This window comes from Pavona decussata, unplaced genomic scaffold, assembly GCF_977016875.1.
Source record: "Pavona decussata unplaced genomic scaffold, jaPavDecu1.1 SCAFFOLD_64, whole genome shotgun sequence".
In the NCBI taxonomy this organism is placed as follows: domain Eukaryota; kingdom Metazoa; phylum Cnidaria; class Anthozoa; order Scleractinia; family Agariciidae; genus Pavona; species Pavona decussata.
The window spans coordinates 245,855-258,996 of record NW_028145484.1 but is presented as its reverse complement, the minus strand read 5'-3'; the positions used below and the strand labels follow the sequence as shown (position 1 = coordinate 258,996).

General features: G+C 42.4%; 2 protein-coding genes across 2 annotated transcripts; one reads left to right on the top strand and one right to left on the bottom strand.

The window, feature by feature from the left end:
- Positions 1 to 3,135: 3,135 nt before the first annotated feature.
- LOC146478256 (uncharacterized) lies at positions 3,136 to 4,668 on the bottom strand. The gene has a single exon (XM_085111665.1). It carries the CDS (start codon positions 4,666 to 4,668, stop codon positions 3,136 to 3,138), a length of 1,533 nt encoding a protein of 510 aa, XP_084967791.1.
- Positions 4,669 to 8,001: 3,333 nt separating this feature from the next.
- On the top strand, positions 8,002 to 9,555 carry LOC146478255 (uncharacterized). The gene is made up of 2 exons (XM_085111822.1): positions 8,002 to 8,280; positions 9,049 to 9,555. Exons 1-2 carry the CDS (start codon positions 8,020 to 8,022, stop codon positions 9,277 to 9,279), a joined length of 492 nt encoding a protein of 163 aa, XP_084967948.1. The 5' UTR covers positions 8,002 to 8,019; the 3' UTR covers positions 9,280 to 9,555.
- The last annotated feature ends 3,587 nt before the right edge of the window (positions 9,556 to 13,142 follow it).

Genomic DNA, 13,142 nt, shown 5'->3' with positions numbered 1-13,142 from the left:
GGTTCCGGCCACGTAAAATAGACAGTCGTTCTCCGAGAGAGAAATGGTTGTTCAAGATGACCAAAAGACCGCTATTCGATTTAATACCACGAAACTCGGAAATCCATAACTTTACTTCAGTGCAGCTTACTGATGGGCAGTCCAGGGTCCTTGGCATGGGATTAAAGTTCAGACCTTCGCTTCGACCTCCGAGTGTTGCCCAGTTCGACCTGAAGATCAACGCTTCTGTCGGAGAGTTCGCCTTCAAGATAAGTTCGCCAATTGTTTACAAGACACGGATTTCAACCCCAGACTTTACGTCCCAACTGGCTGGAATCCACCGCGAGAAAACCCAGAACTTGAAGACAAACTCCTCGCTATACGCAAGGAGCTACGCGATAACATCGCAGTTAACATACCGCACTGGAAGAACAATCTTACAAAACAGGAGCGAGAAGAACTGTCATATCGTAAAGTCACGCAACAGGAGTGGTATGAAAGCCGTCTTAATGTTATTAACTCTCGCGAAAAGCTTTTATCTATTTATAGTAGATATATCTCCTCTAACGTAGATCGCTTTTTGTGTAGTTTTAATCATTTTGTTAGTCCGGCTAAGTTTCACATTATCCCTAAGATCCATAAGAATCCTATGGTGGGAAGACCTATTGCTGCTTCTCATTCATATATTACTAGGCCTATTAGTATTTTTATCGACGAGCTTGCTAAGCCTAAAATACGTATGCCTACTGTTCTTAGGGACTCGGGTGAGCTTATTCAATTATTGGAGAACACGGTTTTACCCAATAGCGAATGCTTTCTGGTCACGGCGGATGTCGTATCCCTGTATCCAAACATGAATACGAAGAAAGCACTAATCGCGCTCGACCTGCTCCTTCGGGAAGCAAGGGTTCCCGGGACTCCATTGTTGATTCAGCTCGCCCGACTGGTTTTTGATAATAATTACATATCTTCAGAATTTAGCCCGGATATTTTTCACCAAGTGTTTGGAATCGCTATGGGCACGCCTTTCGCAGTCACGGTAGCTAACGCTTTTATGTTACATCACGAGAAGGATATTGTGGAATATTACGCCCAATATCTAATGTTATACAAGCGTTTTATAGATGACATTTTTGCTATCTGGTGTGGGCCCAAAGGTACCCTCTTTGAATTTCTTAACGCTCTCAAAAGCAAACTGATCGGACCAAACTTACTTATTGTATTAGCGAGAGTAGCATTTCTTTTCTGGATTTGTTTCTCTATAGAGATACCTCTTCGAACGTGCTGCAATTTTCAACCTTTCAAAAGCCTCTTAACAAATATCTGTACATACCCTTCGAGTCGTTTCACCCTTTTAGCAATAAGGAAGCCTTTATCGAAGGGGAATTAATTAGATACGCTAGAAACAGTTCTTCCTTTAATTCATTTAATGAAACTAGGGAAAAGTTTTGGAAGCGACTACGATTTAGGGGGTATCCTTTCAGCTTTCTGCTTCCATTGTTTCGTAAAATACGATACAGTGACAGAAAGAAATGGCTTTACAAGAAACCTAAGAATAAGCCTAGCTTGGGTAGGACTATTGTTTTTAAGACTACCTTAACTGTAGTCACGCACGTATTAAGAGTGTTGTTAGCACTATCTTACCAGAATTAGATTGTACTGTATGTTACAAGAAAACTGCGACATTAGCTACTATTTGTAAGTAAGTTATTTTTTGGGGCCCACAGTTTTAGCTGAATCTGTGGGCCCCAAAATTATATCACGCACAAAGTATGTCACTCACTCACTCACTCATGCCCATATGCCGGCATGGCATGTAAGGCAGCAACAAAATTAAGCCACTCCTGTCTGTCCCTGGCCAGCCTCTCAATCGTTCCCCCGGTATGATGTAAGGTCTTCAGTTCTGCTTCCACAGTCCGATGCCAGGTGATCTTGGGTCGTCCTCGCCTGCGTCTCCCCTCTGGTGTCCAGTGAAGGGCTGTGCGAGTGATGTTGTCTTGCTCCCGTCGCATGACATGTTCGATCCATTTTCATCGTCTTCGCATAATGATGGTTCTCATGCTGTCCTGGTTGCAGCGAGCAGGAAGTTCTTGGTTGGAGATGGTTTCAGGCTAGAATATACGTAGGATTCTTCTGAGGTTTTTCGTGTGGAAGGTGGACAGCGTGTTGAGGTCGCTCTCTGTCATCCTCCAACATTCCGAGCCGTACAGTAGGGTAGAGATTACAAAGCTCTGGTACAGTCTTAATTTGGTCTTGGTGCTGTACTGGGATGACTTCCAAACGTTGTTCATCATTCTAAACGCATTTCTGGCCTTACTGAGGCGGTTCTTGATGTCGCTGACTGCCCCACCGTCATGTCTGACAGTGCTCCCAAGGTATGTAAATTCTTCAGTCGTTGGTAGATCTTCTCCATTTACTGTGACAGGTGATGGGTTTGATACGTTCAGCATCATTACCTCCGTCTTCTTCTGGCTGATCTTCAAGCCTACTTGCTGTGCAAAGGTATTTAGACGGGACGTCTTCTCCTGCATGTGCTGGTGGGTATGCGACATGAGTGCTAGATCGTCAGCAAAGTCCAAATCTTCAAGTTGTGTCAAGAGGGTCCATCTGATGCCTCGCGCTTGGTCTGCTGTTGTCTGTCTCATCACCCAGTCGATTGTCAAGTTGAAGAGCATCGCAGACATACAACAGCCTTGTCTAACACCGGTCTTCACGCTGAAGCGGGTCTCGCTGCTTCCTACCCTGCATGTGAAGTTGTTGTAGGAACTCTTGATAACAAGAACAATCTCCTGCGGTATTCCATATGCGCTGAGAATGCACCATAGACTCTCTCAATGGATGCTATCAAAGGCCTTTTCAAAGTCTACGAAGTTGATGTACAACTGTCTCTGCCATTCTTGTGCACTGTTCGATGATGTTTCGCAGAGTAAACATTTGGTCTGTGCACCCTCTTCCTAGTCGAGAACCGGCCTGCTCCTTTCGGAGTTGCTGGTCCACTGCCTCTTCAATTCGCTTGATGATGATTTTTGCGAGGATCTTGCCTTGAACAGACAGGAGGGTGATTCCTCTCCAGTTGTTACAATTGCTCAAGGCTCCCTTTTTCGGGATCTTTACTATGACGCCTTCTGTCCAATTCTCTGGTTGTTGTTTCTCGTCTCAGATGGCTGTAAAGAGTGGCTGAAGAACTTGCGCTGCAAGTTCTGGGTCTGCCTTGAAGAGTTCTGCATTGAGGCTGTCTTGACCAGGGGCCTTTCCGTTTTTGAGGGATCTGATGGCTGCCAGAATTTCTTGTTTCTCAGGTGGCGTTGTGTTTACATCCAGGTCTTTAGCCGGGTCCTGTACATCCGCTGGAGCGGTTGGTGGTGGTCTGTTTAGAACTTCGCTGAAATGTTCTGCCCGTCTCGCCTCTTGTTCCGCTTCTGTTGTTAGTATCCGTCCCTGTTTATCTGCGATGGGTGTGTCTGTAGATCCCCGGTACTTGCCGCTGACGAGCTTAGCGATTTTGTACTCTCGTCCTTCTTCTCCTCTGGCCACGGCCTCTTCTGCTTCCCTTGCAATGCCTTCCATGTAGGCCCGCTCTTTGGCCCTAGCCATTCTTTTCACTGTTTGATCAGCTTCCCTGTACTGTTGTTTGTACCTCTCTTCCAGCCTTCCTGACTTGGTCTCCAACACTCTCTTCTTAAGGGTTCTCCTGTTCTCAATGGCTTTCCAGGTATCCGTTGTTATCCACTCTTTCCTCCTCTTTCGTCCTCTTCCTAAGCAAGCTTCACTGGTTTGTGTGTAGGCTGATCTTACTTGCTTCCGCGTGGTGTCGATTCCGGCTGACTCTGTCTGGGTGTAGTTTTCAGCATCTGCCAAAGCTTGGAACTTGTTCTTCAGCTTAAGGATGAAGGCATTCTTTGCTTTGGGGTCGCGCAGCTTCTCCACATCAAACTGTTGTTGTCTTGGTTTCTCAGGTCCATTCTTTCTCAGTTTCACTTTCAGAGTTGCAGTGACAAGGTGGTGATCACTGCCAACATCTGCTCCTCTCCTCACTCTAACGTCTTGCAGCGATCTCCTCCACTTCCCGTTGATCATCAGGTGGTCGATCTGATTCTTGTCTCTGCCGTTGGGGGAACACCAGGTAAGTTTGTGGATGTCTGGGTGTGGAAAGAGAGTCCCGCCAATGACAAGGTCGTATGTCCCGCAGCATTCCAGCAGTCTCTCTCCATTGTTGTTCATGCTTCCACATCCTTCCTTACCCATGGCTCTCTCGTAGTTGGTGTTATCACTTCCAACTTTGGCATTCAAGTCGCCCATCACTATCTTCATTTCATGTCCTGGTGTGTTCTCCAGTTCAGCCTGCAACTGTTCATAGAAAGCCTCCTTACTCTCTTCCTCACTGTCGTTGGTTGGTGCGTAGCACTGGATGATGGTGGTATTGATGTGCTTCCCTCTCAATCTGATCTTCATCAGCCTGCTGTTAATAGGCTTCCACTCCATCAGGCACTTTTCCAGTCCCTTTTTAAGGATGATTGCGACTCCTTCGTGGTGTTGATCGTCATCTCTACCACTGTAGAGCACTGTCGCTCCCATGTTGGTTCTGTATCTACCGGATCTTGTCCATCGGCTCTCGCTGACTCCAAGAATATGCAGATTGTAGTGCCTCATATCTGCTGTAACTTGCGCTAGCTTCCCGGTCTCATACATGGTTCTTACATTCCAGAAACCAATCCTGGTTCTGGTTTTGGCGCTTAAGACTTCCATCCTCCTGTCAGTGGCTTCCATTCGGTTTTCACCACTGCCAGTCACACGAGTATCTTGCGATGACTCTTGAAGCCTGTCACACCTAGAAGTGTTCTTTTCCTTTGTTGCTGTTTCCGTAACAAGACTTTTTTTTACAGAACAGGGTTGTTAGCCCTGTGTCTAACCCCAGGCCTGGAGGGAGGGGTGATTTCACTTGGAGTCTCCTTCTCTTAGATGATAGCCGACCATGGCTCACGAGGTCCATCTACCCGGGTTTGAGATCGGAGTTTTCCTCTCCTAGACGATTGCCTGCCAAGGCTAACGAACTCCATCTGTCCGGGTTTGTAATCAGAGTTTTCCGTCTCCTAGATGAACTGCCTGCCAAGGCTAACGAGCTACACCTGCCCGGTTTTGGAATCAGAGTTTTGCTTCTCCGAGGCTATGTTGGTCTACGGCACCCCATTCCGTATTATTCAGGTGCAACCCCCCAAAGGGAGGGCTCCCCCATCCACCAACCGGGGGACGCGCCCCAGTACGCCGTATAGCCACAACGCGAGGAAAGTATGTCACGCCTTGCCGAAATCTACCGCCTTTTTCTAGACGCATTACCGCGGGGTTTGTCTTTCCTATATGCAATTCCGTAGGTGTGTTTTTACGAAAATATGTAAACTCTAAGCATGAGCTAGGTCTATATACAGGCGCATCATGTTGTATTGCTTAACTCCCTGACGAAGTGTGCGTTAGTCACACGAAACGCGTAGGAGAAATAAAGAAGTTATACAACTACAGTTCGCAGAGTGCTGCTCACTAGTTTAGTTTTTACTAAATTGTTTTATTAAATTCACGGAATTTCTTGTGACCATGCGATCTTATGTAAACAGCAATGTAAACCATGAGAGATCCCAACCATATCTATTTCTGTCCCCTGTGTATTAAAGTGTAAACAAACGATCAAATTACGCTGCACATTTTGGCACTGACTAGAACTGTTCATTAACCTCTCTGAATTTTTATATAACATTGCTTTTATACTGCAACTAGACTGCAATATTCTACAAAAATAAGGCAGTAGCCACATGCAGTCATGGACTGCCTTTTATCATTTATTGATCTTTGACGAGATTCTCTTTCATTTTCTTACAATGACCTTTTTTAGGGTCACTCGAACACAGACAATAACCTTTCATTATGGTAGCTGAAACCACATGCACTCCTTCGAGTGCCTATTTTTTTTTTTTCTGTTTGCTCATCTAGGAACATCATACCACGTCATGTCATATTTATTTCCGCTTACTAGTTTTACTCAAGCGTTTTCATGTTGTTTGATCCGGATCCTTGCAGTAATCTTTTTGACTTTCATTTCTATTTTTATCATTTTCGACTGATCACAATCCTACGTTTGAAGTTGAATATACAATAAGAAGACAAAAATTAGCATTTTTGTCTACTTACTTTAATATTATGAATTCAACTTCAAACGCTTTCTACATTAAGTAACTGAAGGTAACAGAAGTCTCTGTCGTTTTCTTTAAACAACAGAAGTTTTGTCGTTTTCTTTAAACAAATAGAATATTCATTATATTGTTTCCCAACACCAACGATATATAAACCCAACAAGCCAAATGAAAATATTGCCCCCGTCCCCGAGAAGCTTTACATGAAAACAATCAAACAAACAAACGAAAAACAAAGATTCTGAAAATACGACTATCGCTTCGACAAGGGTTTACTAGTATTAAAGGGCAAGGTGGAACAGGATCACCCGATTTCTTCTTTTCCGTTTACTTTGGCCTGGCGACGCTGGAACATATGTGGAAGCCCCAGGAGGAGGGAGGAGTCATTTTACCCTCTTCCCCACAACGATTTCGGGGGAGACTATCGGGATTCATGTTCGTTGTTTTAATGTTTTACAAGTATTTACAATTACGATTTTTTTCTGCTTCTGTTTTGCCAGACAAGCTTGAAGGGCTGGACTCCTGTCCTCGCAGCTGCAAGTATCTTATGTATCCGTTTGGTCGATGGACGAGTGAAACTGGGTGGAAACCAGACGTCAAAGGTTCGCAGTACACTGCAAATCAATATATTTTTACTGTTTATTCCACTTTTTACGTTTTGGGTTTCAAAACTACGCTGATTCTAAAACTAAATATTCTCTTACACGAAATACTCCAAGAATTACCAAAGAGAAGATATATCAACGAATTTCCTGATTTTGAAGATTTTTTGTTCATCGTCGTTATGGCAATATCGATTTTGCCAAAATATCAATCCTGAGAAACTTCACCCCATAGCCTATAATCAGTGAAGATTTCACATCGATTGGTATCTGGGACGATTACCTAATAGCCGGTCGAAAAAATGAGGTGTTGGCCCTCAAAAACTGTATCAAAACACCTTAAAAACTGGATCGTTGGATGCAAGAGAGGATGAAGGTCATTTTTTCTTGTTGGATCATATAATTCCAGAATTTTTATTAATGAATGGTCCCGAGGAAAAGTTAGTTTTCTTTTCCCCAGAATCTCGATGTTTCCCCGAGATGAATTAAGTTGACCGCACAAGCCTTTAGCTTTAAAATTTATGAAGTGAAAATAAAGGCTATCTATCTATTCGAAGGAAAACAAAACTGTTTCCCGAGGGAACAGTCAGTCATTAGCAACAAACAAAACTAAGAAGACAAATCTTTAGAAAAACACGTCAAAGGTTTTAATGAAAGCGATGAATTTAATGAATGAGTTCGAGGTCCTTACTGTAAGTTACGGACAGAAGTTTTTCCCGTTGATTAATGGACCAAGCGCGAAGCACGCGGGTTGGATGAACAGCTTACACCATTTCATACATTACAGATAAATTGAAAATAAAAAGCAACTGATTCGATAGCAAATTAGACGGCAGCCGAAAAACAACTAAACAATTAAATAAGTAATTCTGCGATGGACGAACGGCAACTACGCCATTGTAGGCTATAGCTTGTGTACGGCGTTACCTTACCAATGGCTAATTCTCGTGGATAAAGCCGATATTCATATTTTGTCTTTTTTCGTGTCCTTCATAACAGAATCATACAACTGGTCGTTACCAGAGGGCTACAATAAAACAGGCACATTTTGGATGTACGGAGATTCAGTCACCAGAGAAATGTTTCTTCCGCTTATTAAACGACCTTTGTGTACGATCCTCTACCAGCAATGTCGGTTGACGTTCACCTGGATGTATCCCAGGGGTCCGGGGCAAAGCGCTGATGCACCAGATGACGATCTTGATTTTCAGCATGATAATATCATTGGAGCCATTGTCAAGATTCTCCGTCAACCGGAAATGCAAACAGAAAACAGCACGCTAGTGATTAATATTGGACATCATGCGGCAGCAATTCTTAATTTTACAACTTTCCAGAAACTCATTATAGACCTCATATACACATTAAAGGAAACCAGTTTAACTGGGAAAAATGGTCCGAAGTTCAAGGCTAAAGTTATTTGGAAATCCGCTACTGCTTCGAAAAAGATGAAGAGAACTGCTGCTACTGCAAAGTTTGATCTTCACGAGAATCCGAATTCCTTATTTTTAACCACGCAGGTAAGGGGGTCGCGACACTTTTTCCGGGATCAAATATGGTATACATCAAACCACAATTGATCCCGAAAAAAGAGGGGCGAACAAAAAAAAAAAAAAACTCAAGTGATCACCAAACTTTATTGACACTCTCCAAAGGGACTCTTCAGTTCAGTGACAATTACAATTTACAATAAAACTGCAAAACAAAACTTACAGTTTTGTTCCGGCCAGTTCATTGAGCACAGTCGTAGTTTTGGCATCGACTCATATCCCAAACTGTTCCTGCGGCTGGCGCAAGGACAAAACTTTCGAAGATAGGTTGACCGTATAGCTGGCATAGTGTGTCGTTTGTGCAAGTTTTGTTCCGGGGGAGGGGGGTACTCCCATATAAAAGTGATGGGGGTGATCGTCGTACCTTTTCGGGATTAAAATTCGTGATTTGGTTCCCCTTTAGAATGTTAAAATCTAAAACAACTTCCGTCAAAGGATGGTGGTACCCTTTAGGATATTGAGCCGAAAACATATGAGAGGAAGTAATTGTCAGTCAGCTGTCAATTAGTTTATTGTTTTACAGTTGGTACCTCTTAGGGGTAAAAAGTTGTATAGACCATGCCCACAAAACATAATTCTGGTACCTTTTAGCGGTTCTTTCCAAAATTTCCGACGATCACCCCTGTCACTTTTATATAGGAATTTCCCCCGGCTTTTGTTACCGGTTCATTTCTCCGGTACAATCTACAGAGAACCGGCTAATGTACAAAGTTAACGAGTATTTTTTTAATATTTCAGCGAAATCTCCTTTACGCTGCCTATGCAACTACAGCCATGTGCCAAGCAGGATTTGACGTTTTAGACTTGTATCACATGACGGACTCGAATCCTGAAGCTGCGTATGATGGTGTTCACTTCGTGAAGACCGCCGGGTTTTACTCAGCGGTGGAGAACTTTCTGGGAAAATATAAAATTCTTCACAACAAAGAATGGAACGGTCATCAAAAGGAAAGGAGATGTTTTAGTTAAAATATTAGGGAACTTAAGCAGCGACGCCAACGAAAACTTCACTTGAAAAAAGAACTATTTTATTTATGCTACTTCGCTATTATCTGATACCGTTCAACTTTTACAGAAACTACCTAGGAGCCAAATTGCCACCTATTTTACCTTACTAGATACCACCTTTGACATAGACATGCCTTGCACCTGGTTCCTCTCCCGTGACTGCCCGTGCCATCGTTCGTAATCTTCGTGTTTTTTATTAGTGTTATCATTTGAAATTTTTACTTGATTTTTCTTAGGGTTGGGGTTGCGCCTCGTATGGGTATCATGTCCCGTTCGCGCTAACCCTTTTGGTCTTTCTTTTCGTATTTCGTTCTCTTTTATTTATACAGTCGAACCTCCACTAACGGCCACCTCTCCACAACGGCCACCTCTCTACAACGGCCACTTTTTTTTGTCCCGGCGGACAGTCCATACATTACCTCTTATTTAAACCTCTCTACAACGGCCACCTCTCTTCAACGGCAACGGCCACTAAAGTGCGTCCCCAACTGCCAAAATAACCTCTCGACAACGGCCAGTACAGCTCTTTTTTGTAAAAACAAAACCTTTTTTTATAAGTTGATGCAGTAATCGACATTTGTCTTCGGAACATTACGTTTCTGTATCCATTTTAATGATATACGTATTTTGATTGTGTTCCATTTATATGCTGCAGTAAGCATAAATTGTCTACAATAATACAGCGAATGTTGAGAACCTTGCTCGTTTCGTCTTGTTATGCAAAAATGGCTGACATTTTAATATTCTTTTGTCTGTATTCAAATTAGCCTCACCAGCCTCGTTCAAGGCAAAATATTCTTTTGATTTTTGAACTCAAGAACGAGGTTAGTAAAGCTAATATGAATGCAAACAAAAGAATAATAAAATGTCAGCCATTTTTGCATAGGGTCTATTATTTACGTTTTATTGTGTATTTTATCTGTATATATTATTTAAGATTGGATTGCCATTATAGGCTACAGTAAGCATGAACTTGGCACAATAAACATGTTGTACTTCCCGAAAAAAAAGGTGTCATATTACACCCTACCTCCCAATAACGGCCACTTTCTTTTGTCCCCAAGGTGGCCGTTGTGGAGAGGTTCAACTGTAGTTGTTGTTTATTAATTAATTGAATAATTAATTAATGTCATTAAGTAATTTATTTATAATTTATTTTATTTATTTATTTATTTATTGACCAATAAAGCTGAAAGGAAAAGAAATTGGTAGGAGCGGCGTTCAAGTTAAGAAAGAGAATAACAAATTCATCGTCGTGCACTCACCGTTCTTCCGAAAACATTGAATCTGGTCATTTTACGTTGTTGTTTTGCAGACGGAAGACAAAGAAAATTTACCAAAAATTAAAATGCACGCGCAGAGCGATTGTCTCATAAAACCGTCCTCGTATTGCTTGAGTTCCCTCAATGAACTGACGTATTTTTAATTATTATTTTAATAGTATGTTTTATTCTGCTTTCTGGCAAACTAGTTTACATGAACTTGGTCTATTTAGGACTACAATTGGTGGTTTAAGTATTTAAACTGGCGTTAATCAGCCCTGTAATTGATGTCTAAGCCAGTGTTCTGTTGTGCTTGTCAACATGCATAGAAAGCATTGTGCAATAGTCTATAGGTCAATATACGACAATAGTTGTCTACTTGTGAAGTAATTCTACTTGTAAGGCCCTGTAAGGGTTTTAGGATTTCGGATTATTAGGGTCTTTTACAAAAAGGATACAGATTATTGGCGACTAAATTAAAAGATTATGGATTATTTATTGTAGCATTTTAAAATTATGGAGTATTATCACAGGTACCCCAGGCTCTATGAGAGATATAGGCCGTGACCTTTGCGTGAGTGTTGTAATTTGAGCGTCACGGCGAGCATTGCGTAACGGCGAAATCCTTATTATCACTTATTTTCGCGCGACTTTCATTTCGCGAATTTTGAAAAGGAATATTTTGCGGGACTTAAATTTCGTGATTTTGACGAATCACTGTTTTTCAAGGTAATTAAATTTCGCGAATCAAGTAACTGGTGCTCGGTTTTTTTTACGCAGCAAGCAACATAACATCTTTATAAAGTACACTGATATAAGCAACCGAGGTACTATTTAACTCGATGGCGCTGCCAATTAGCTTTTAGATAAGGATCACTTCGATGTTTTCAAATGGATCTTCAGGCGATTATAAGGTTGTCTTTCCTTGAACAAGTTCGGATATTCCCGCTTTGCTCCATCCTTTTGCATTGTGTCGCTTTCCCACACTGCCTGTCCAGTGGTTGTATTAAAAGGCTTACCAGCCAGGTGGCATGTAAGGGCTTCAACACAGATAGCCTTAAATGGACCTTAATCTCATCAGTGCTGTTCCACGACTCCATTTGTTTCTGAACTTCCGTCTTCGGCCGAATACCAAATTGTAGACATTGCCTCTCCTTTCAAAATTGCGGATAAAAGCCCCTGGGGGGGGGGGGGGGGTACTCCCGCGAATTTTAGATAGGGGTGTGCCGCGAAGTTTCTTGAACCGGCTAACCCTATTTTTTAAAGGACTGCGAAGGGGCTGCGAAGGCGAAAACTGATACCCTTTTTAAGGCGGGCGTTTTCACACTCCATTATTAGATAATACAACTTAGCTACCCTATCTAAGGACCACACCAGGTCCACCAGGAATACCTTAACAAAAGGGTAAAAAACGATACCCTATGAAAGGACCGAGAACCTCAAAAACCATACCCTATTCCGCGGCACAAACCTACATAGCCCATATATGGGAGTACCCCCCCCCCCCCCCCAGGATAAAAACCACCGAACTGGGATCGCCACTTCAAGGGAGGGGAGGGGGGGGAAGTCCTCCAATTTGACGCATCCAAAATAGTCGAAAACAACCCGAATTAGAGGGACCCCAATACGTTTTTCGAGATCCGGGATTTACTTTTTTTAAAGGTCGGGATTCGGGATTTTAGCGGAAAAGAAAGAGCGACGATGTTCGGGATTAGAATTAGGGACAGGACGCGGGATTTGACGATTTTACGAAGCGGGTTGCGAGAAATCAGTTACTCCGGCTAAAGAAACGAGATCCGGGAAGTCCGATTTTTACAATAACTGTCCAAATTCCCGCGCGCTGATTGGCTCGTAGCTATTGTCTATAAGAGTGCAGACAATAAAAATGACGTCAGATGTAACGCGTGCGCTTTCTCAACGAAAAAAATTGCCAATTCCGCTCGTACTTTTTCCATATTATTTTAAAAAACAAATCGACGGCAGTTTTCTATGGTCTATACTCTTATAGACCATAAAATGACGCCATAAAATGTCCAAAACTTGGCAGTGAAACCACTCGCCTGCGGCTCGTGGTTCCACTTGAGTTTTGAACATTTTTTGACGTCATTTTATGGTCTATAAGAGTATAGACCATAGAAAACTGCCGTCGATTTGTTAAGTCGAAAATGTACAATGAAAATCTAGTTGTCAGCAGTTGCCACCGTTCTGGACAAGAAAATAAATTTACGGGTCCTATGTCTTTACAGATAAAATTTCTTCAGTGCTCCCTGAGAGCTACAGCTAACTTGAGCCGATAAGCCTGGAATGCCACAGAACTAGCGTACACAACAGCATAAAGGAACTAATTCAAACGGCTCCGAATGATAAGAAAACCTCCATTCGGTAAATTTGAGTAGTTTCCTTCATGGTCAAAATCGAAAGGTCAACAGAGAGATCTCACCACATTTTGATCGAAAAGGAAAATCTCTGAAACGTTCTCAGAAAAGCACGTAACCCAGAAGTCCAAGATACATTGAGCAACCAGCGGGAGTGTTGTTTGGCCTGTCACCTTTTCAAATATCT

What these genes read in the sequence shown, in the direction of transcription:
- LOC146478256 (XM_085111665.1), bottom strand. Translation starts at nt 4,668, where the DNA reads ATGTATGAGACCGGGAAGCTAGCGCAAGTTACAGCAGATATGAGGCAC.
- LOC146478255 (XM_085111822.1), top strand. Translation starts at nt 8,020, where the DNA reads ATGCAAACAGAAAACAGCACGCTAGTGATTAATATTGGACATCATGCG. An exon ending in CCTTATTTTTAACCACGCAG is followed by an intron (nt 8,281 to 9,048) that starts GTAAGGGGGTCG and finishes TTAATATTTCAG; the next exon opens with CGAAATCTCCTTTACGCTGC.